The sequence below is a fragment of the Ovis aries genome, chromosome 3, assembly GCF_016772045.2.
Source record: "Ovis aries strain OAR_USU_Benz2616 breed Rambouillet chromosome 3, ARS-UI_Ramb_v3.0, whole genome shotgun sequence".
NCBI lineage: Eukaryota > Metazoa > Chordata > Mammalia > Artiodactyla > Bovidae > Ovis > Ovis aries.
Window position 1 is genome coordinate 194,447,402 of NC_056056.1, and position 23,249 is coordinate 194,470,650.

General features: G+C 36.1%; 1 protein-coding gene across 5 annotated transcripts in view; it reads left to right on the top strand.

Moving 5' to 3' along the window:
* Positions 1-22,222, top strand: part of SLCO1A2 (solute carrier organic anion transporter family member 1A2) — a 115,582-nt gene extending 93,360 nt beyond the window's left edge. For 3 of the 5 annotated variants that reach the window (XM_060413323.1, XM_042247448.1, XM_060413324.1), the window contains 5 exons: positions 2,493-2,655; positions 4,984-5,156; positions 12,857-12,921; positions 13,468-13,585; positions 19,664-22,222. In XM_060413323.1, the coding sequence (XP_060269306.1) occupies positions 2,493-2,655; positions 4,984-5,156; positions 12,857-12,921; positions 13,468-13,585; positions 19,664-19,880 (736 nt within the window). In that variant the 3' untranslated portion in view covers positions 19,881-22,222. The remainder of the gene's footprint in view (positions 1-2,492; positions 2,656-4,983; positions 5,157-12,856; positions 12,922-13,467; positions 13,586-19,663) is intronic. The other 2 variants (XM_060413326.1, XM_060413325.1) reach the window with 1 other exon arrangement.
* The last annotated feature ends 1,027 nt before the right edge of the window (positions 22,223-23,249 follow it).

Sequence of the window (23,249 nt, forward strand, 5' to 3'; positions counted from 1 at the left end):
AAGAAAAGCTATGACCAAATTAGACAGCATATTGAAAAGCAGAGACATTACTTTGGCAACAAAGGCCCATCTAGTCAAAGCTATGGTTTTTCTAGTAGTCATGTATGGAAGTGAGAGTTGGACTATAAAGAAAGCTGAGTGCCAAAGAATTGATGCTTTTGAACTGTGGTGTTGAAGACTCTTGAGAGTCCCTTGGACAGCATGGAGATCCAACCAGTCCATTCTAAAGGAAATCACTCCGAATATTCATTGGAAAGACTGATGCTGAAGCTGAAACTCTGATACTTTGGCCACCTGATGTGAAGAACTGACTCAGTGGAAAAGACCCTGATGCTAGGAAAGATTGAAAGCAGGAGGAGAAGGGATGACAGAGGATGAGATGGTTGGATGGCATCACCGACTCAATGGACATGAGCTTGAGTAAACTCTGGGAGTTGGTGTTGGACAGAGGGGGCTGATGTGCTGCAGTCCATGGGCTCACAGAGAGTTGGACACGACTGAGCAACTGAACTGAACTGAACTGAACTGAACTGAAAATCTTAATCTATGTACAAGTATTACAAATCTATGTAATCTATGTACAATTATCCTGATTCCCAGAGCAAATGTACAAAAAGGCATACTCCAGCCATAAGCCAGGACTTTAATTCAGTTTCTAGACTCCCATGCTAGGGTTCTTTTTATCATTTTACATTAAGCACAAGAAAACTATTGTAATTAGACTTTTAGATCTGTTTTTAAATTTAAAGAAAGTGCAAGTCGTTCAGTTGGGTCCAACTCTTTGTGACCACATGGACTATATAGTCCAAGGACTTCTCCAGGCCAGAATATTGAAGTGGGTAGTTGTTCCCTTCTCCAGGGGGTCTTCACAACCCAGAGATTTGACCAAGTTCTCCCACATTGCAGACAGATTCTTTACCAGTTGAGTCACTAGGGAAGCTCAAGAATACTGGAGTGGGTAGCCTATCCCTTCTCCAGTAGGTCTTCCTGACCCAAGAACTGAACTGGGTTCTCCTGCATTGCAGGCAGATTCTTTACCAACTGAGCTACCAGGGAAGCCCTCTTTTTAAATTAAAATATAGTTGAGGTACAATGTGTTAATTTCAGGTGTACAGCAAAGTGATTCAGTTATACACACACACACACACACACACACACACACATACATATTTTTCAGATTCTTTTCCATTATAAGTTATTACAAGATATTGAATATAGTTCCCAATGATGTATAGTAGGTTCTTATTTGTTTTACATAAACTATTTTTTATGTAATTCCATTTATTTTCATAGTATATATCAGTTAATCCCAAACTTCTAATTTTATCCCTCCTCTCCTTCCACTTTGGTAACCATAAATTTGTTTCCTATGTCTGTGAGTCTGTTTCTGTTTTTATAAATAAGTTCATTTGTATCATTTTTTTAAAAATTCCTCATATAAGTTCTATCATATAATATTTGTCTTTCTCTGTGTTATGACCTTTCCCCCTGATTTTATTAAGACATAAACAATAAAAACCATCAGGTATTATCTGATGATTTGATACATTATATATTCTCAGGATCAGACTCTGCAGATTTCCCCAGTGATCCCTGAGTGGGCCTCCTGGGAAGCTTTCCACAATCTGGGGGCATTGGGCTCTCTTTTCGCACTAGAGAAACCATAAGCAGAGGGGAGCTCTCTTGACGTGGTGTGCTAACCTGGGGGAGGAGCCATCCAGTCAGAGTTTTACTGCTCCTGTTATCCTTCTTAGGTCATCATTCTTGGTCTCTGTGGTTCAGAGGGTGCTTTGGTCTCACTGCTGGGTTCTGGGATTTACACAGTAGTGTCTGTTTAAGGGTAGCTGCGAATTGATCTTCTTGATGATCACTGAACAGTTTTTTTTAGTAGAAGACTGTATTTGTTTACTCAAATAGTTACATTTCTGGAGCTAAATGTATTATCTGCATTATAAATTACACTTACGGATTTTTCGCCCTTGAGATTGCTTTTATAAAGCAATAATCTTTCTTGTTATTTTGCCACCATATGGAGGTGGCTCCGAGGGCATGGCAACCCGCTTCAGTATTCCTGCCTGGAGAATCCCACGGACAGAGAGGAGCCTTGTGAGCTATAGTCCATAGAGTCACACAGACTCAAACATGACTGAAGCAACTTAGCATGCATGCAAGGATCAAACACCGGGATTTACTTATCTTCATTTTTGAGTTCTGATTAATACCTGGAAAAATATTTTCTGTATAGTAAGTTTTCAATTAATGCTTGTTTACTGGCTTTTATTTACTTGACAGAAATAATCGAAAAAGTAGCTATGGTCACCAAAGCAAGGTATCTGTTAGGCCCGAGTTATGATATCCAGACCATATATTGACAGTTGAAAGATTTCTGTTTCTATTTTGGGGAGCAGAAGAAATATACTTGTGAATTGAGGTAAAAAGAAAAAGCTCTAATATTCTTTCAATATCTATGGCATTATTTTAAATCATTTCAGAATACATCAAAATTTACACGTGAAAAATTTTCTTGCTGACTGCAACATGGATTGTAACTGTCCGACTAAAGTATGGGACCCTGTGTGTGGAGACAATGGCTTGTCATATATGTCAGCTTGCCTTGCTGGTTGTGAGACATCCTCTGGCACAGGAAGAAAAATGGTAAAATATCCTTTTGGCCTTTTTTTTTTTTTTAAACAGAACTTTTGTCTTATGTACTGCATTGGTACATTCCAGCTATGAACTCGGTCCATATTTGACAAAAGTAAAATTAAAGTCTTTCCTCAAAACCAAATTAGAAACTTTTGTGAAAAAAATGTTACTTTCTATAGTAAGTCTGCTACATACAAATGCATTCCATTCTGAGAGCATGTTTGGAAATCCAATTTGTTTGTAAATCCAACAGATTTAGCCTAGATACCCAACTAACACAATCGGCTCTGTAATACTGTACTGTAATAGGTTTATAATGCATTCACAGAAATAATAAAAAAAAACCAGACGCACAAAATAAACATTTTTAATCTTGCAGTACAATACCTTGAAAAGTACAGTAGTACGGCACAAGAGCTGGCACTCAGGGGCTGGCATTGAGTGAGCAATCAAGAAGAGCTACTGATGGGAGGAGGGGGAGGAGGTGGGAGATGGGAGACTGAAGGTTCGTCAGCAACAGGAGACGGAGGGCAAGCTGCGCCTTCACTCACACCTGATGTTGGTGGCACAGGTCCTTGTTTCTTGCTGGATTCAACATAATCTACCCTCTTGAAAAACTGATCCAGCGACTTCTGGATAGTAGCACTTTCTTTCTCATCGTAGATGACACAGTAGCACTAGATTGTGCCCTGTGCTACATTTGTGTTCCATGCCTCAAAAACTAACAGTGCCTCCTCAAATTAAGAAAATGCCCTTGCCGTTTCCTGTGTTGTGAATCTTTTCAGTTCCTCAGTTATTTCTTCCTCTGTCTCTGTCCTTCCTCTGGGCCTCCAGTTCTATCAGGTCTTTATTAGTAAGCTCCTTGTGTTGCACAGCAAGGAGTTCAATATTATAAGAGCAAGTGACTTCTACCATCTTTAAACCTCACTCCACTCTCTCAATTATTTTCACTTTTGTTCCCACCTTTATTGCTTGGTGCTTCTTAGCAGTGCAAGCTACATCATCGCTGCTCTTACGCTTGCTTCCAAACATCCTGTGCTTGAAATAAAGATACTGCACTATTGTACTCTGTACTGTACTGTATTGTATTGAGCTTCCCTTGTGGCTCAGCTGGTAAAGAATCCGCCTGCAATGCGGGAGATGTGGGTTCAATTCCTGGGTTGGGAAGATCCCCTGGAGAAGGGAAAGGCTACCCACTCCAGTATTCTGGCCTGGAGAATTCCATGCACTGTATAGTCCATGGAGTTGCCAAGAGTCGGACACAATTGAACGACTTTCACTTTCGCTTTCACAGTAAAGTACACAAAACCACAACCGCTTGTAGATGATACGCACACGTGACAGTGTATGCCAGACACGTGAACTAACTTACATGATTGGATATGTGAACGCATACTAACATCTCTGAAAGTTCAAAACTTGAAGGTTCGCGTGTAGGGGACTGACTGTGTATGCTTGCTTGGTTTACATTTTACTTCCTAGTTCTTATTTGAATGCTTTAGCATTCCTGAGCATTGATCTTTAGCTTCATAGCAATTGACATGATTACTTAACTTCATTTAAAACTATGACATGAGTCTGAGTGAACTCCGGGAGTTGGTGATGGACAGGGAGGCCTGGCGGGCTGCGATTCATGGGGTTGCAAAGAGTCGGACACGACTGAGCGACTGAACGGAACTGAACTGAGACTGAAAAATAATACTATCGACTGAGATAAAGTTGGCAGTTTTGATCTCAATTATCCAGTCAATTGTTTTGCTATTTTTTTCTTTCTTTCTGTGTACATACACACGTGCTTTCGGAGTTTTTTTACATCCTGACAGATTTTTGAGAAGATGGAATTGGGCATGTTTTATTGCTTAAAAAATGTCACTTAAAATCTTGGTTGGTGATCAAAATAAAATATAAATTTTGATTCTTATTAAAACCTGGGAATGTAAGAATTCAAAAAGGGTTGACTTTATTCTGCTTGTGAAATAAACTTTATTTTAAACAAAGATTTTTTATTAGTAAGTATCTAAATATTTCAATTGGGCATTCTGAAGCAAATTTTGTCATATTTAGCATATGTTGAAATAGTGTGTGTTTGTAAAAAGCATGATTTTAGGACAGCTGAGTTATTGCAAATTTACTTAATAAATTAGAAAGAAGTACCATTTTTTGGAAACTACCCTTCTATGTCTTGTCACATGCTATAATCCTGAGAGAGATCATAAAGGATATGAGAATAAAGGGAGTAAACAACGTCTATCTTGATCTAACTGGGAAAAGAAAATATTTAAGATTTGTGTTCAAGAGTTTCCTTCCTTACATAAGGTAATATATTATTTTTGGCAGGTGTTCCAAAATTGTAGCTGCATTCGAACACCAGGAAATTCATCTGCAGTTCTTGGGCTATGTGATAAAGGAAAGGACTGTTCCATGATGCTACAGTACTTTTTAATCTTGTCCGTGTTCAGTAGTTTCATATTTTCCTTATCTGCCATACCTGGATATATGGTTCTCCTGAGGTATAAGAATTATTTTCTTTATTTGGATTTATTTCTGGTTATTTAGTATGGAAGCTTTTTTCTAAGAAAGTCACGTGAAGCTCACAGTATCTAAGAACTTGGTGCTCTAATATATCATACCATTTATTAAGATTTTCCAAATAAGCATTGTTGAATTTTACAAAAAATTTTGAGCTAGCAAATTTAAATGTTCATCTGCTGGTATTTCCCTCCCTATCTTTCCTACCTTATTACTTAGAGTTAAATTAGCAGACGCTTATGGTTTAACACAAGAAGAGACACATTTATATTTTAGGGTAAACCGTATGAAATGGTTATTTTCCTAGGTAAGAGTGGTTGCCTATAGTTCATTTCCTGTAGTCTGATGTATTAGGACAGTGGAATTAAAAGCTGTTGGAAGTCCCAGTTTCACCAGTTAGTATCAACAGGGCAAAGGCAGGTGAATTGATCTTTCTGAGCTCTTTTTTTTTTTTAATTTTATTTTCTTACTTTACAATATTGTATTGGTTTTGCCATACATTGACATGAATCCGCCACGGGTGTACATGAGTTCCCAACCCTGAACCCCCCTCTCACCTCTCTCCCCATATCATCTCTCTGGATCATCCCAGTGCACCAGCCCCAAGCATCCTGTATCCTGTATCGAACCTAGACTAGCAATTCGTTTCTTACATGATAGTATACATGTTTCAATGCCATTCTCTCAAATCATCCCACCCTCTCCCTCTCCCACAGAGTCCAAAAGTCTGTTCTTTACATCTGTATCTCTTTTGCTGTCTTGCATACAGGGTTATCATTACCATCTTTCTAAATTCCATATATATGTCTTAGTATACTATATTGGTGTTTTTCTTTCTGGCTTACTTTTGTTTAATAAAAAAATGGATATAATAATGAATGCTCAACTGTCTTAAGAGGCTCTTGTGATACATAAATGTTGAAGGGCTTACTAAAACTAGGAAACTGGAGAGCTAGATTGTAAACTTACGTTTATCACACAGGCTTTTTCAATGACAGCATCTTTGTGTCTCATAAGCAATTTTAAACATAACTAGTAAACAAAGTCCATAGTTTTTTTCATCTTGAAGAAGAGTTAAATTGATTGTAATTCTCAGTTCATAGTTCATCCTAGATGGGGCAAGGTTTTTCTCTTATTTTATTTTACTTTATTTTTATTTTTTTTCATTCCATTTCCCACTTCCTGTCACCATAGGCATCCACATTAATATGGTAGACATACAGTCTTAAATACATGCTTTCCTTTGTAAAATACTGTTTGTTGTGTATTGTTTTTTATATGCACAGAAACAGTACTGTGCTACAAATTTGTTTTGGTTCAAAATGCACATGCAAATATAAATTCACCAAATACTGCTTTTATTTATGAGTTATTCTCATACCATCAATTCATGCCTCTTCATTGGGTTTTCCTCATAGCTCAGTAGGTAAAGAATCCGCCTGCAATGCAGGAGATCTCAGTTCAATTTCTGGGTTGGGAAGATCCCCTGGAGAATGGATAGGCTACCCACTCCAGTATTCTTGAGCTTCCCTTGTGGCCCAGCTGGTAAAGAATCCGCCAGCAATCTGGGAGACTTGGGTTCGATCCCTGGGTTGGGAAGATCCCTCGGAGAAGGAAAAGGCTACCCACTCCAGTATTCTGGCCTGGAGAATTCCATGAACTAGAGTCTCAAAGAGTTGGACATGACTGAGCAACTTTCATTTTCACTTTCATAGCATCACTAATATTTAGAATTACTGAACTTTCTGACTTTTACTATTCCAATGGGTATTAGATGGTAGCTCACTGATGTTTTAATACGTGATTTCCTAAATCAATGAGTTTAAGAATTTCCTTAAACTTTTTTCCTAGCTACTAGTACTTTTACTTCAAGATGCTTATTCATTATTTTTGTCCATTTTCATGATAATTCCTATAGTTTTCTGGTGAATTATAGACGTTAATCTAATATTATTTACTTGATACAATTATCTTCTCCTGATCTCTCATCTTTCGTTCAAAATTTTTCATAGCTTTTTTTGTGAAATTCAATCCTAACTTTTGTTGTACTGAAATCTGACAATTTACTTGCCTTAGGGTTTATGTATTGGGGAGTCACATTTCAAAAGGGTTTTTATATTACTAATTTATAAAAATATTCCCCTAAATTTTATCTTACCAGTTACATGGCTTTTACCTAGTTCTTTAAATCATCATAAGTTAATCTTTATGTGTGGTGAAAGGGAGAGAGATATTCAATGTTATTTTTATCCAAACGTTTTCCCAACATCATAGCACAAATAAGAAGTCCTGTTTCCATTGATTCATGGTGCCATCTTTATCATATTTAAAGTTTTTATATAACACAAGGTGTCTTCACACTTCCAGAGTTTTATTTGTCTGTTCTCAAAGCAGTGACACTGCATATGTTCATGTCTCATACGGTAGCTCTTCCTTATCCGTTCATCACTTTCACCTTCACTCTTCCTTTTTCTCCCCCCAAACTGACTTAGCTATTGATGCATGAATCTTTATACTTACATATGAATTTTGACTGTATGGATTATATATATTAATTAAAGAAACTCTGACAACAAATATTTGTGACCATGAAATATTTTTCCATTTATTTAAAATTTCCTGTATAGATACTACACATACACATGTATATATAGACACACACAGAAAATGGTACCATGTACAGTTATACATATATATATATATGGATACGGGGTTTATTTGTAATTTAATATGGTACTATTTTCTCTTACATTTTCTAGTTGGTTATTGTTGGTTTAGAGAAATGCTGTTGATTATTTAACATTTATTATTTATCCAGCAATTTTTCTTATTTGTTCTGATAACTTGCTGACTTTGTTAGGTGTTCTTTATAGAAATATGTGCACTCAAGGAGAGTTTTATCTCTTTGCTTCTAAAGCCTATACATCTTAGATTTAAAAAAATTTTCTTATAGCGTCAACTTGGACCTCCAAAACTGTGTTAAAATGTAATGGTGATAACAAGTATCCTTTTAATAGAAACCATATAAAATTTTTCCATTAAATATGATGCTTGCTATAGATTTTTAGTATATATATTTTCATCTAGTTTCTGAGTTTTTAATCATAAACTCAGTATCAAACTACTATTTTTTCTCTTCTAGGAAAAAATTTACATATAGTCTTCCAATTCAGTACTTTTAGTGTAGTGAAAAAAGTGATAGATTTTTCTACATTGAGCTGTTTGGACATCTAAGAAAAGTCACAATTAGTCACATTTAAATAATAATCTATTTAAAATTATTGTATCTATGTTGATTGGTAAAACATAAATGTTATTTTCTATTCTTTTTGTTTGTTTGTTTGTTTTGAAATCATTCTAGGCCCACAAAATGAATTGATACTATTTTTCAATTTCTGGAACTACTTACATTAAATATCTATTTGTTGAAAGTTTTATGAACTCACTCATAAAACTACTTGTACTTTGGGCTTACTTGGTCAGTGATACTTGGTTATTATTTTCATTATTTTCATGAATGTTTCATTATAACATTTCAATTTAATGTTAGTGTCTATTTACATTTTCCATTTACACTTATACCAGATGTTACTGCATAACTCTTTATAATGTTCTTTGATCATTTGGATATTCTGTGATATATCTGAAGTATTTTCCATTTTTTCTGTATTTTGTTTATTGCATTTTTATTTCTTGATCATTGTTGCCAGAGGTTGCTTTTAATTTCTTTTTTAAAGAAGCAATTTTTAGTTTTGTTGCTCTTTATTTCATCTATTTCTGCTTTTTATTTTATTTATTAAATTTTTTTGGGGTCTTTTTTCTGTTGTTCTATATATAACTATTTGAGTTTAATACTTACATAATTTGCTCATTTTGATTAATATATATAAAATGATTAATTTTCTTCCAAGTATTGCTTTAGCTATACCTCAGCTAATATTTTCTATGAAGTTTTATTTCTAACTGTTTTGTAACTTCTTAGCTATAAGGATTTCATGTTTTTGTGAGATCATAAGGTGGTATGTTAGAGGCAGAGGAGAAAGAAAAACTCTTCAGTAAATTTAAATACCATATTTTCTATATTAAATGGTAACCATGGGAGCAAGGGGATCATGTGAGGTCTCCTGACTTTTATTACTTCCTTCTGAGTAAAATCATTGATGTTGCCTAAATAATCTGTGTTAGATAGTGAACTGGTCAACTATATCTCACTCTATTGTGCTTAAGAGTTTTTCAAAGTAGTAAAAAACTTATGCCAAGAAAATGCCCATCAGTTCAGTTCAGTTCAGTCACTCAGTCATGTCCAACTCTTTGTGATCCCATGGACTGCAGCACGCCAGGCCTCCCTGTCCATTACCAATTCCTGGAGTTTACTCAAACTCATGTCCATTGAGTCAGTGCTTCCATCCGACCATCTAATTCTCTGTCGTCACCTTCTCCTCCTGCCTTCAATCTTTCCCAGTATCAGAGTCTTTCCCAATGAGTCAGCTCTTTGCGTCAGCTACCAAAGTATTAGAGTTTCAGATTCAGCATCAGTCCTTCCAATGAACACTTAGGACTGATCTCCTTTAGAATGAACTGGTTGGATCTCCTTGCTGTCCAAGGGACTCTCAAGAGTCTTCTCTAACACGACAGTTCAAAAGCATCAGTTCTTTGGCACTCAGCTTAAGAGTCCAACTCTCATGTCCATACATGACTACTGGAAAAACCTTGACTAGATGGACCTTTGCTGGAAAAGTAACGTCTCTGCTTTTGAATATGCTCTCTAGGTTGGTCATAGCTTTTCTTCCAAGGAGAAAGTGTCTTTGATTTCATGGCTGCAGTCACCATCTGCAGTGATTTTGGAGCCCAAGAAAATAAAGTCTGCCACTGTTTCCACTGTTTCCCCATCTATTTGCCATGAAGTGATGGGACCGGATGCCATGATCTTAGTTTTCTGAATGTTGAGTTTTAAGCCAACTTTTTCACTCTCCTCTTTCACTTTCATCAAGAGGCTCTTTAGTTCTTCTTTACTTTCTGCCGTAAAGATGGTGTCATCTGCATATCTGAGGTTATTGATATTTCTTCCTGCAGTCTTGATTCCAGCTTGTGTTTCATCCAGCCCAGCGTTTCTCATGATGTACTCTGCATATAAGTTAAATACAGGGTGACAGTGTATAGCCTTGACGTACTCCTTTCCCTATTTGAAACCAGTCTATTTTTCTATGTCCAGTTCTAAATGTTGCTTCCTGATCTGCATACAGATTTCTCAAGAGGCAGGTCAGGTGGTCTGGTATTCCCATCTCTTGAAGAATTTTCCACAGTTTGTTGTGATCCACACATTCAAAGGCTTTGGCATAGTCAATAAGCAGAGATAAAGTAGAGATACAGAGTTTTTCTGTAACTCTTTTCGTTTTTTTTGATGATCCAGCAGATTTTGGCAATTTGATCTCTGGTTCCTTTGCCTTTTCTAAAACCCTTGAACATCTGGAAGTTCATGGTTCACACTGTTGAAGTCTGACTTGGAGAATTTTAAGCATTACTTTTCTAGCCTGTGAGATGAGTGCAATTGTGTGGTGGTTTGACCATTCTTTGGCATTGCCTTTCTTTGGGATTGGAATGAAAACTGACCTTTTCCAGTCCTGTGGCCACTGCTGAGTTTACCAAATTTGCTGCCACATTGAGTGCAGCACTTTCACAGCATCATCTTTTAGGATTTGAAATAGCTCAACTGAAATTCCATCACTTCCACTAGCTTTGTTTGTACTGATGTACTGATGCTTCCCAAGGCCCACCTGACTTCACATTCCAGGATGTCTGGCTCTAGGTGAGTGATCACACCATTGTGATTATCTGGGTCATGAAGATCTTTTTGTACAGTTCTTCTGTGCATTCTTGCCACCTCTTCTCAATATCTTCTGCTTCTCTTAGGTCCATAACATCTCTGTCCTTTACGAGCCCATCTTTGCATGAAATGTTCCCTTGGTATCTCTAATTTTATTGAAGAGATCTCTACTCTTTCCCATTCTATTGTTTTCCTCTATTTCTTTGCATTAATCTCTGAGGAAGGCTTTCTTATCTCTCTTTGCTATTCTTTGGAACTCTGCATTCAGATGCTTATATCTTTCCTTTTCTCCTGTGCTTTTCACTTCTCTTCCTTTCACAGCTATCTGTAAAGCCTCCTCAGACAGCCATTTTTCTTTTTTGCATTTCTTTTCCATGGTGATGGTCTTGATCCCTGTCTCCTGTACAGTGTCACAAACCTCCGTCCATAGTTCATCAGGCACTCTGTCTATCTGATCTAGTACCTTAAATCTATTTCTCACTTCCACTGTATAATCATAAGGGATTTGATTTAGGTCATATCTGAATGGTCTGGTGGTTTTCCCACTTTCTTCAATTTAAGTCTGAATTTGGCAATAAGTAGTTCATGATCTGAGCCATAGTCAACTCAGATCATGAACTATACATCATCTCTACTTAGAAAGCAAATTTTAAAAATTACTATCTTAACATATTCTGCCAGCTGGTGGAATCATATATCCTGCATGCCCCTGACTCACCACACTTCAAAGTTCCCTATTGTAAACATGCGGTGTCCACTAAAGCTCCAAAATATTTAGGTGCAGGAATTCCAGCTACACTTAAAAGGGACAAAGAAGAATCCATTAGCAAGTTAAGGAGATAATATGATAATTGGTAAGAACCAATAATACGATGTTTTTGCTTAAATGTGTTGTGTCCTTTTGTTTAAAAATTTGCTTTCATTTTCTCAGCTTTGGTTAGTCAAAGAAGGGAAGGGAATACAGAGGAAATCTCTAAGTGAATTCATTGAGCAGATAGCCATGCTAATGCTAAAGTGAGTGGAGCACAGAAAATGCCACCAGAAACAATAGTCTTTATTTCTACATATAAGGGCTTCCCAGGTGGCGCAGTGCTATAGAATCTGCCTGCAATGCAGGAGACCTGGATTTGATCCTTGGGTTGGTATTCTTGCCTGGCAAATTCCATGGACAGAGAAGCCTGGCAGGCTACAGTCCAAGGGGTTCCAAAGATTTGAACATGACTGAGTGACTTATTACATACACACACACACACACACACACACACACACACACACACACACTTCTACCTAAGGAATTATTTCAGGCAATGGTGAAAAGGTGGGGGAATTTTTGGAAAGAATGGATGAAACTGTGCAGCTTTTAAATAGATACCAAATCACTTAAAATATGTTTGCTTTGGATTTTTAAAAATCACTTTCCTTGGAAAACTTTTATTCTTGTTTCTTTTCTGTTTACATTTACTTATGTAAATCCTTGGCTTTTCTGTATTTTGTTAATACAAATAATTTAAATACACTTAGGGTTGCATTCTTCTTTGGTTTGAGGCTAAAGGTGTAACCATTAGAATCACAAACTACTTTGAGAAGAGGATACTGGGGTAGAAATCAATTGATATGAAATGTTTTCTTCTTTGATAACTTTATGATAGAAATGAGTGAGCAAAAAGTGATGGATAGAATGCCAAAGACCAGAGGTGGGGCTTCTGTGAAACTTATGAACTGAATAATTAGGCCTTGAATAGCCAAGACTTGAGTATGCAAGAAAATTTGCTAATGCTCAATGTGTTACTAGCATACAAATAGTTGTTTTAAGACACTATGGCAGTTTTTAAATTTATAACTTCATTAAATTTTTAGGTTTGTCAAGCCTGAAGAGAAATCTCTTGGTGTGGGATTACATGCATTTTGCACACGAGTATTTGGTAAAAATAATTATTTTTCCCAATATCATATCAGACCACTATTGAATACTGAGTAAATGAAGTCATTCCCTCAGAGTAACAATTTAGCAAATATCCCTTCTGCTTGTAAATAGCACTTTGTAATTAGTATGAGAATAAAGAACAAGAAGAAATGAAAAATTTGTTCCTTTTACTTGAAAAAGACCTACCTGACATTCTACTTTTCATCAATAAACTTGAAAAGCAAAGAGGCAATGTTTTGTTAAAATAAAATGTGCTTGTGCTTTGCCCAAAATATTGCAGAAAAAAGTATAAATAATCATTAATTCAGTGTTTTTCTCTACTGATAGTTTTTTATTTTGCCTTTATCCATTTAATTACTTACCTTTTTAAATCTAGAAACTTAACTCTAAAAGTAACTTCTAGTTTCTAAAAGTAAAATTTAAAGCTGTAGATTTATATTCTGTTAAACTGTTCTACAAATAGAGAAAATTTTAATACTTTCAAACAAAACAACATATCTTCTTACCTTGCTAATGGGTTCTTCTTTCTCCCTTTTAATTGTAGCTGGAATTCCTGCACCTATATATTTCGGAGCTTTGGTGGACTACACATGTTTACACTGGGGAACTTTGAAGTGTGGTGAGTCAGGGGCATGCAGGATATATGATTCCAACAGCTTCAGGTAAAGATAGTAATTAAAAAAAATTGCTTTCTAAGCAGAGATGATGTATAAAATGGTACATGGTACCACAGTACATGTCTAACACTTTCTTTGTCAAGAGACTAGACTACTTTTGGTTTTATTTACAAAATAGGTACTGATACTATAGCTCTATTTCTTATTTACATATTCATTTTATTTCTTCAATATTTTCAAAGCACTTGATAAATATAAGAACAGGTGGCTTTCAAAAGGTTGTTCCTTAAATTGGTTGCAATCAGCATATTATTGAAGGCCATGTCTGTGGAGTAACTACCTATCTAAATTATATTACTCTCAAGTATTCTCGTTTAATCCTACATCATTCCAGCATTTTACTAGCTTAAATCCTTACTTCCTTTGGCCATCCATTTCTGATCTCTAAAATATTTTTTCTCCCTTAGTAAATTTCACTGACACAGTATTCTTCATGTTTCTTCAAGCCTTATTTTTTGTAAATATAGATCTGATTTTGAACAAACTTCATCTAATATCAACCTGTTTTTGAACAAAACTCTTCCATTTTTCTCTTTATTTTCAGATTCTTTTCCATTTGGAGACCTGAATTCTGTCTAGATTTGTCTTAATTGCTGACTATGGGCAGTAAGACAACTCTTTCAATTACTAAAAAATGATTTGGTATTGTTTAAAAGAGTCTAAGGTCTTCTCTTGATCAGTAAAAGGATATATATGTCAAGAACTGTGAAGAGAGCAGACAGAATGAGATTCATGTTTTCATCAGTTCCCTTTTCCTCAGTTATATTGACTATAAGACAAACAGAATTTAAAATAAGAAAAAATCATAGAGTAAAAAAAGGGTATTACTTAATAATAAAAGAAATACTTCACCAAAAATATATAACAATCATGGATCCATATAAATCTATCAGTATAACTTCAAATATATAAAACAAAAATTCACAAAATTACAAGCAGACGTCTACAGAGTAGAAATTTGCAACACACTTTTCAAGAAGTGAATATAAAATACAGGTGAAAAACTCATGACGATATAGAAGATTTGAACCATCTGACTATGCAAGCATTATCTAATAGATATAGAGTGATTTTTTTAAACCCAAGTATCACAACTGTAGGAAAATAATAGAAATCTCATTGTAAAATAGATTAAAAATATTTTGCATATTATTGCTGTGATACTTGGGAGGGAATAGATACAGATACACTTAAGGACTAGATCTGCTCCCTCTGTGATTATTTATAGAATCACTATGAAAAACACTAGGAAAGGCCTAAGAACCCAGGGAGTGGGAAAAGCAAAGGGAAAAGAGCAGATTTGGAAGAGTAAATACAGAGAAACAAAGCAAGCAAAGAAAACCAAAGTAAACAAACAACAAAATACTCAAAAAGAGCTTGTAAACTAAAACATTAAAATACATGAATAAATCCAATAGTAAAAATGACAAGCACATAAATTTCCAGTTGAAACATGACTTCATTCCACATTAAATTTACTCTAACGTAAGAGTCTGACAAACTTTAAAATAAGATGTTTAACCAGCTCAATAGGATTAAAAATAATAAAATGATAGCATAATATCCATTAAAATGAATAAGAAATAACAAAAAAAATGCTAGCAGAAATAAGAATATGAATAAGAACTCTTGGAAATATTAGAGATTAAATGGATAGCATTGAAATAAAAGGAATTCTAAATAGATAATAAATTTCAAGCCCACATAAGTTAAAATGAGAATTGGTGAACTGAAAGTGGGTATTGTAGAAATTATCTGGAATGAAAATTAATGATTTGATCTCATAAACACAGAAGAACCACCTTAGTAATTTTAAAGATCAATTAGAAATTAAAAGATATATCTCAGGAAATTTCAGAACAGAGAGCAGAAGAAATAGTAGAAATAAACTAATGAATTAATGGCTTAGAATTTCCTAGAATTTAATAAAGACATACATTTTCAGATCAAAAGTGCTCTTTAAATGCCTAGTAGGATGAATTAAATAGACATATCAAAGTGAAATTACAAATGTTCAAATTAAGAAAAAAACATAAGCACAACCCAGAGAAATAAACACATGGTTTATAAAGAAATATGATTAGACCAATAGTGATAGATTATCAACAACCGTAGATCCTAATATCTTTATGATCCTTATTGCCTTGGGTTTGGGTTGAAACAAAAACACAAACTAGAGAATAAGAAATGGGCAAATGTGACTGGCTGCATATAAAACTAAAAACTTGTTTGTAATTAAAGACACTATAGACAATGAAGAATAATAGGACATAAACGGTGAGCATCAGGAACTCTCTCATACACTGCTGGTGGTGAATAAAAACTACGGAAAATAACTCTTGGGAAATATTTACTAAGTTGCAGATCTCAAAATGTATCCACTTCCCTTGTGGCTCAGACAGTAAAGCGTCTGTCTACAATGAGGGAGACCTGGGTTCAATCCCTGGGTTGGGAAGATTCCCTAAAGAAGAAAACGGAAACCAACTCCAGTACTCTTGTCTAGAAAATCCCATGGATGGAGGAGCCTGGTGCAAGCTACTGTCCATGGGCTCACAAAGAATCGGACACGACTGAGAGACTTCACTTTCTTTCTTTTCTTTCTTTCTACTAAGTTGAAGGTGATAGTGAAAGTGAATGTGAAGTCGCTCAGTCGTGTCCAACTCTTTGCGACCCCGTGGACTGTAGACCACCAGGCTCCTCCGTCCATGGGATTCTCCAGGCAAGAATACTGGAGTGGGTTGCCATTTCCTTCTCCAGGGGATCTTTCCCGACCCAGGGATCAAACCCAGGTCTCCCGCATTGCAGGCAGATGCTTCATCCTCTGAGCTATCAGGGAAGCCCAATTGCATCCTCTAAAATCCTTACACATATTTTAGAGAAACTCTTGCTCACATGCACAAGGAGACATGTCAACCAAGGTTTATTGCAGTTTTGTTAATATTAGAAAAAATCTGAACGAAAGTGTCCAATAGGAAAATGGATAGTAAGCTGTGGTGTGTTTATTACCGAACTCAGGTTTGGTTCGGAGAAGGCAATGGCACCCCACTCCAGTACTCTTGCCTGGAAAATCCCATGACCGGAGGAGCCTGGTAGTCTGCAATCCATGGGGTTGCGAATAGTCGGACACGACTGAGCGATTTCACTTTTGCGCATTGGAGAAGGAAATGGCAATCCACTCCAGTGTTCTTGCCTGGAGAATCCCAGGGACGGGGGAGCCTGGTGGGCTGCCGTCTATGGGGTCGCACAGAGTCAGACACGACTGAAGTGACTTAGCAGCGGCAGCAGCAGGTTTGGTTGCTAGAGGCAGTGTTGGTAGAGAGGAAATGTGCTTGAGTCAGAAAAGCTGCCAGTCTTGGGAGAAGGTGAACTCATGCCCAGAGACCAACTCCAAGGATTCTGCTCAGTCATGACTGTTTTTAAAGGAAAAATATTGAGGGGAAGGATCTCAGTGAATCATCGAGGCAGAAGAGTTGGTTCTGTTTTCTTCTCCTTTGAGTGCAGACTGGCTGACTCTCTCTTCAGGTGTTATCTTGCCTGAATGATCTTCCTGCAGGATTGCTAAAAGGGCTGTTGGAGGGCAGAGAGCTTATCATTTTTTAACTATTTAGTTCTTCATTCTTACTTCTTTTTATCTAGGAAAAGAATCAACAGGTTAGGCAACACATGGTATACATTCAAGAAAGCATAAATCAGGAATTAGTTTCAATTGTTTAGTGATTTCTTTACTATAATTAGGTTTTTAAAGTTAGAGGGGACAGAAATGGGTAAACAGAAAAGGGGCGAAACAATTGCTTTTATGTTCATCTGTTGCAATGTAGTTCAATAGTTAAAAATAAACAACGTAGAACTACATGTATAAGCCTAGTCTAAAATGGTGGACTGATAGAAAAAAATTTCAGAATAAAAACATAATATTATGCCAATTATTTAAAATGTAAAAATATATGCAATAATTGTATAAAGTATGAGTGGATTCATGTGTAATTTGTAAAGCTATAGAAATGAAGTAGGAACAAAATCCATAAAATTCAACATAGTGTTATATCTGGAGTGGGTTAGAGTATAATAGGATCATAGGAATATACAGAGGAATTAAACGTATTAATATCTTTTAAATTGGTCTGAAACAAAAATGGCAAAATTTAATCATTTAAAAAACCTGGGTGATGAGTATAAATATGTTTAACTCTTTTTTTCTTTAATTCTGGATATGTTTCCTAATAAGAGAAAAATTTAGAACTAGGAAAATGAATACAAGAAGCAGAAATTCATAAAGAGACTATAGGCCATAGAGATAACAAAAAAGCTGTGCTTTTGAAAATATTAAAATATAATAACAACAATCTGGAAAGGCAAAAAAAGAGAAGAGGCACAAATAAGCACTATTAAAAACGGAAAAAATATAAATACAGATACTTAGGAATTTTAAACATTGTAATTTGGAAGCATATCAAGTAGAAGTTTTTAAGATAAATATGTATTACTAAGTTCAGTTCAGTTCAGTTCAGTCGCTCAGTCGTGTCCAACTCTTTGCGACCCCATGAATCGCAGCACACCAGGCCTCCATGTCCATCACCAACTCCCAGAGTTAACTCAGATTCATGTCCATCGAGTCAGTGATGCCATCCAGCCATCTCATCCTCAGTCATCCCCTTCTCCTCCTGCCCCCAATCCCTCCCAGCATCAAAGTATTTTCCAATGAGTCAACTCTTCGCATGAGGTGGCCAAAGTACTGGAGCTTCAGCTTTAGCATCATTCCTTCCAAAGAAATCCCAGGGCTGATCTCCTTCAGAATGGACTGGTTGGATCTCCTTGCAGTCCAAGGGACTCTCAAGAGTCTTCTCCAACACCACAGTTCAAAAGCATCAAATCTTCGGTGCTCAGCCTTCTTCACAGTCCAACTCTCACATCCATACACGACCACAGGAAAAACCATAGCCTTGACTAGATGGACCTTAGTCGGCAAAGTAGTGTCTCTGCTTTAAAATATACTATCTAAGTTGGTCACAACTTTTCTTCCAAGGAGTAAGTGTCTTTTAATTTCATGGCTGCAGTCATCATCTGCAGTGATTTTGGAGCCCCCCAAAATAAAGTCTGACACTATTTCTACTGTTTCCCCATCTATTTCCCATGAAGTGATGGGACCGGATGCCTTGATCTTCCTTTTTTTACTATAAATATATAAAAAACATGAATATTTTCATAGTCATTAAAAAATGTGAATGAGCCATAAATTCTCATCTTCCAAAGGCATCAAGTCCAGAAGCTTTGAAGGCAAGTTTTACAAATCTTCAATGAACTGATGATCCTTGCATAATACAAGTTATTCTTAGACATGGAAAAAGGAGGAAAGTTTCCCTGTTCATTTTATAAAGCTAATGCAGTCTTGATATTGACATTAGACAAGTTCAATACAAGGCAAAAAGTACAAGCTGATTTTAGTTATACATGCAAAAAGTTAACAAATTGAATCTATTAATGTGTAAAAACTAACAAATAGAGTTTGTTCAGAATAATAATAATAGTCTTGGCTATTCTGCTAACTACATACAGAAAAATGATTTGGTGGTATTTTACAAGTTCAAAACTAAAACTTTGAGCAAACTCAGAAGAGAAAGCAATTTCCTTAACCTAATGAAGATCATATAAGGAAACACAGGAGTAAATATTACAATTAGTGGTGATTCTTTGGAAGCATTCTTGCTAAACACTGAAAAAAAAAACTGCTATCACTGTCAGTATTAAATTTAATTTAGAAAGTATATTTAATGTAAAAAGATAAAATAAAAACAGTAACAGAAAATTAAAAAGAGGAAAATAAATTTTGATTTTCCTGGATAAAATATTCCCCAAATAATTTTAACAAAAGTTAGAATTCATCAGCTAATGAATGAAAGCTCATGAGGTTCATTCCTAATATTCATGGGATTCATTCCTAAGGCTGACATGCAAAACAATTAGCTGCTGTTGTCCTTATGGGGTAAAATATTAATAATTAAAAATATGCAAAACTAGTTGTATCTTCATAAGTTTTAATACATTTTAACTTTTTTTTTTAAATAGATACATCTATCTTGGATTACCGGCAGCAATAAGAGGATCAAGCTATATTCCAGCCTTTTTGATTCTCTTTATTTTTAGGAAGTATCGACTATCTGAGGAAAATGCCTCTTCAGAAACTATGCTTGTGGCAAAGTATAAAGGGAAGGAAAATGAGGGCAAAGAAGTGGATCAAAATGCCAAAGTTTTGAATGACGATGAATTGAAAACAAAGCTATAATACTCTTTTATATTATGCTTTCCAGAATTGGAGAACACAATACAACTTAATCATTTTTAAAATCAATAGAGGTACTGCAGATAACTTTTCCTTATTTTTAAGAACCTCAACATTTTTTTTTTAACTCATGGAGAAAAAATATTCATGATAGTATTTCTGAGGCAACAATGGCATTTAAGATTTTCCTCAGAGACATTTATAAACAAAACAGGATATTAAAACCAACTTTATTTTTATGTTAAATTGTTAAAACAAAAATTTCTCTTTTAACTCATGCAAAATATTTCCCACATCCCTTCCAAATTATTTTTAAAAATTTCCTATTATGAAAATCTATTTAATTCTATTGAAATCTTGCTTTGATATGATGATTATTAGGAGACTGATATTCTTTTCTTCATATGTGAATATTTAAGGATTTTGCTCAAATTTAAGTGAACAAAGTGAAAGAGTGAACAAAGTCAAAGACTTTAAGTGAAAGAAGCTTAAATATTTTTATTCTATTTTGGAATTATTCTTTAACTCTTCCTATTCATTACAGAAATGATTCTTTTAAAATAGATTATAAAATTCTGTCCTTTATAAAATAAAGGACAGATATAGTATGGACCTAACAGAAGCAGAAGATATTGAGAAGAGGTGGCAAGAATACATAGAAGAACTATACAAAAAAGATCTTCATGACCCAGATAATCATGATGGTGTGATCACTCACCTAGAGCCAGACATTTTGGAATGCGAAGTCAAATGGGCCTCAGGAAGCATCACTACAAACAAAGCTAGTGGAAGTGATGGAATTCCAGTAGAGCTATTACAAATCCTAAAAGATGATGCTGCAAAAGTGCTGCACTCAATATGTCAGCAAATTTGGAAAACTCAGCAGTGGCCACAGGACTGGAAAATGTCAGTTTTCATTCCAATCCCAAAGAAAGGCAATGGCAAAGAATGCTCAAACTACCACACAATTGCACTCATCTCACACGCTAGTAAAATAATGCTCAAAATTCTCCAAGCCAGGTTTCAACAGTATGTGAACCGTGAACTTCCAGATGTTCAAGCTGGTTTTAGAAAAGGCAGAGGAACCAGAGATCAAATTGCCAACATCCATTGGATTATTGAAAAAGCAAGAGAGTTCCAGAAAAATATCTAGTCCTTCTTTATTGACTATGCCAAAGCCTTTGATTGTGCGGACAACAAACTGTGGAAAATTCTGAAGGAGATGGGAATACCAGACCACCTGACCTACCTCTTGAGAAACCTGTATGCAGGTCAGGAAGCAACAGTTAGAACTAGCATGGAACAACAGACTGGTTCCAAATAGGAAAAGGAGTATGTCAAGGATGTACATTGTCACCCTGCTTATTTAATTTATATGCAGAGTACATCATGAGGAACGCTGGGCTGGAAAAAGCACGAGCTGGAATTAGGATTGCCGGGAGAAATATCACTAACCTCAGATATGCAGATGATACCACCCTTATGGCAGAAAGCAAAGAACTAAAGAGCCTCTTTGAAAGAGGACAGTAAAAAAGTTGGCTAAAGCTCAACATTCAGAAAACTAAGATCGAGCATCTGGTCCCATCACTTCATGGCAAATAGATAGGGAAACAGTGGCAGACTTTATCTGGGGGGGCTCCAAAATCACTGCAGATGGTGATGGCAGCCATGAAATTAAAAGATGCTTGCTCCTTGGAAGAAAAGTTGTGACCAACCTAGACAGCATATTAAAAAGTAGAGATATTACTTTGCCTCAAAGGTCCATCTAGTCAGGCCGTGCTTTTTCCAGTAGTCATGTATGGATGTGAGAGCTGGACTATATAGAAAGCTGAACACTGAAGAATTGATGCTTTTGAACTGTGATGTTGGAGAAGACTCTTGAGAGCACCTTGGACTGCAACGAGATCCAACCAGTCTGTCCTAAAGGAGATCAGTCCTGAATGTTCATTGGAAGGACTGATGCTGAAGCTGAAACTCCAATACTTTGGCCAGCTGATGCAAAGAGCTGACTCATTGGAAAAGACCCTGATGCTGGGAAAGATTGAAAAGGGGATGCGAAGGGGACTACAGCAGATAAGATGGTTGGATGGCATCACTGACTCAATGGACATGAGTGTGAGTAAACTCCAGGAGTTGGTGATGGACAGGGAAGCCTGGCATGCTGCAGTTCATGGGGTCGCAAAGAGTTGGACACAACTGGATGACTGAACTGAACTGAACTGACTCACTAATATGCTATCACTTGCTTTCCGTTCATTCCCTCCTTTGTGATTCATATCATATATTTTCTCATTTTTCCAGAGTACTGACAAACTTAATTAAGTAATTAAAAATCATGTAGCAAAGATTGTTGGATTTTTTTTTCTTCAGCTATTCAACCTTAGCAACTAAACTTTGCAGACCAATAAGATCCCCTGAAAATTGGTTGCATCATTTAAGAAGAAAGCAACGGAGAGGACTGAGTGGAACAGGTTTGAGTGGAGGATTAAAAGTTAAATTCTGTGCTTGTGAAATTTGAGATTTCATCTCTGACTGTCTTAGAAGGAACCATGATTCAAGGCAGGAATAGTATTTACACTGGAGAGTGGAGCTAAAATCATTGCAACTGAGGAGTTCCAACTCAGGAGAGGTGTGGCAACTGTGATGAGGGACCACTGGGTATTAGGGTGAAATGAAACTTGGATCTGCTGTATTTGGGAAGGGAGGAAATGGGGAGAGCGGTCTGGAAGGTAAAAGAGAAGCAAGGACTTACCTTGTATCCAGAGAGTTGTGAGAAAAACAGCTACCATATGAGAAGCTCTTGGGGGAAGCAGAGTCCTCAGGAGAAACCCAGATTTTGGTGAGGCTGAAGCTGTGAAAAAGAATGCTGGTTTATGAGTTTTAGAATAGGAACAGTTTTGGAGGTGAGGGACTCAGAGTTCCAGAGGATTCACTGAAAGTGGGAAGATTTCAAAATTTAAGTCTGAGATAAAAAGTTGATAATTGAAAATGTGGAAATTAGACAATGAAAATTAGAATAAAGGGAATGAGAGATCATCTGGAATTCTGGGAATTTTTAGGTAATTGACATAGGGAGATGAGTCCTGATGGATTTCGGGGCAGATGGTGTTGGCAAGACCATGAGTGTCAAAATCAGATGGTGTCATGACTGGGTTCCCTCATGACTCCTTGTCACAGAGGCAAACTGAAAAAGCAGAATCTTGAGTACCTGTGGCTCTTTCTTGACTACTATTGATGGGTTTAAAGTGATCAGGGAAAGCTGAGTCTGAACTGTATGCACGGTTCACCCACTTGAATACCCTAAATGGAGCAAAGTAGGTCAAGAGAGAGATGATTTTGGACCCAGTGTCTTGGGCTCACCCTTATTCCTTG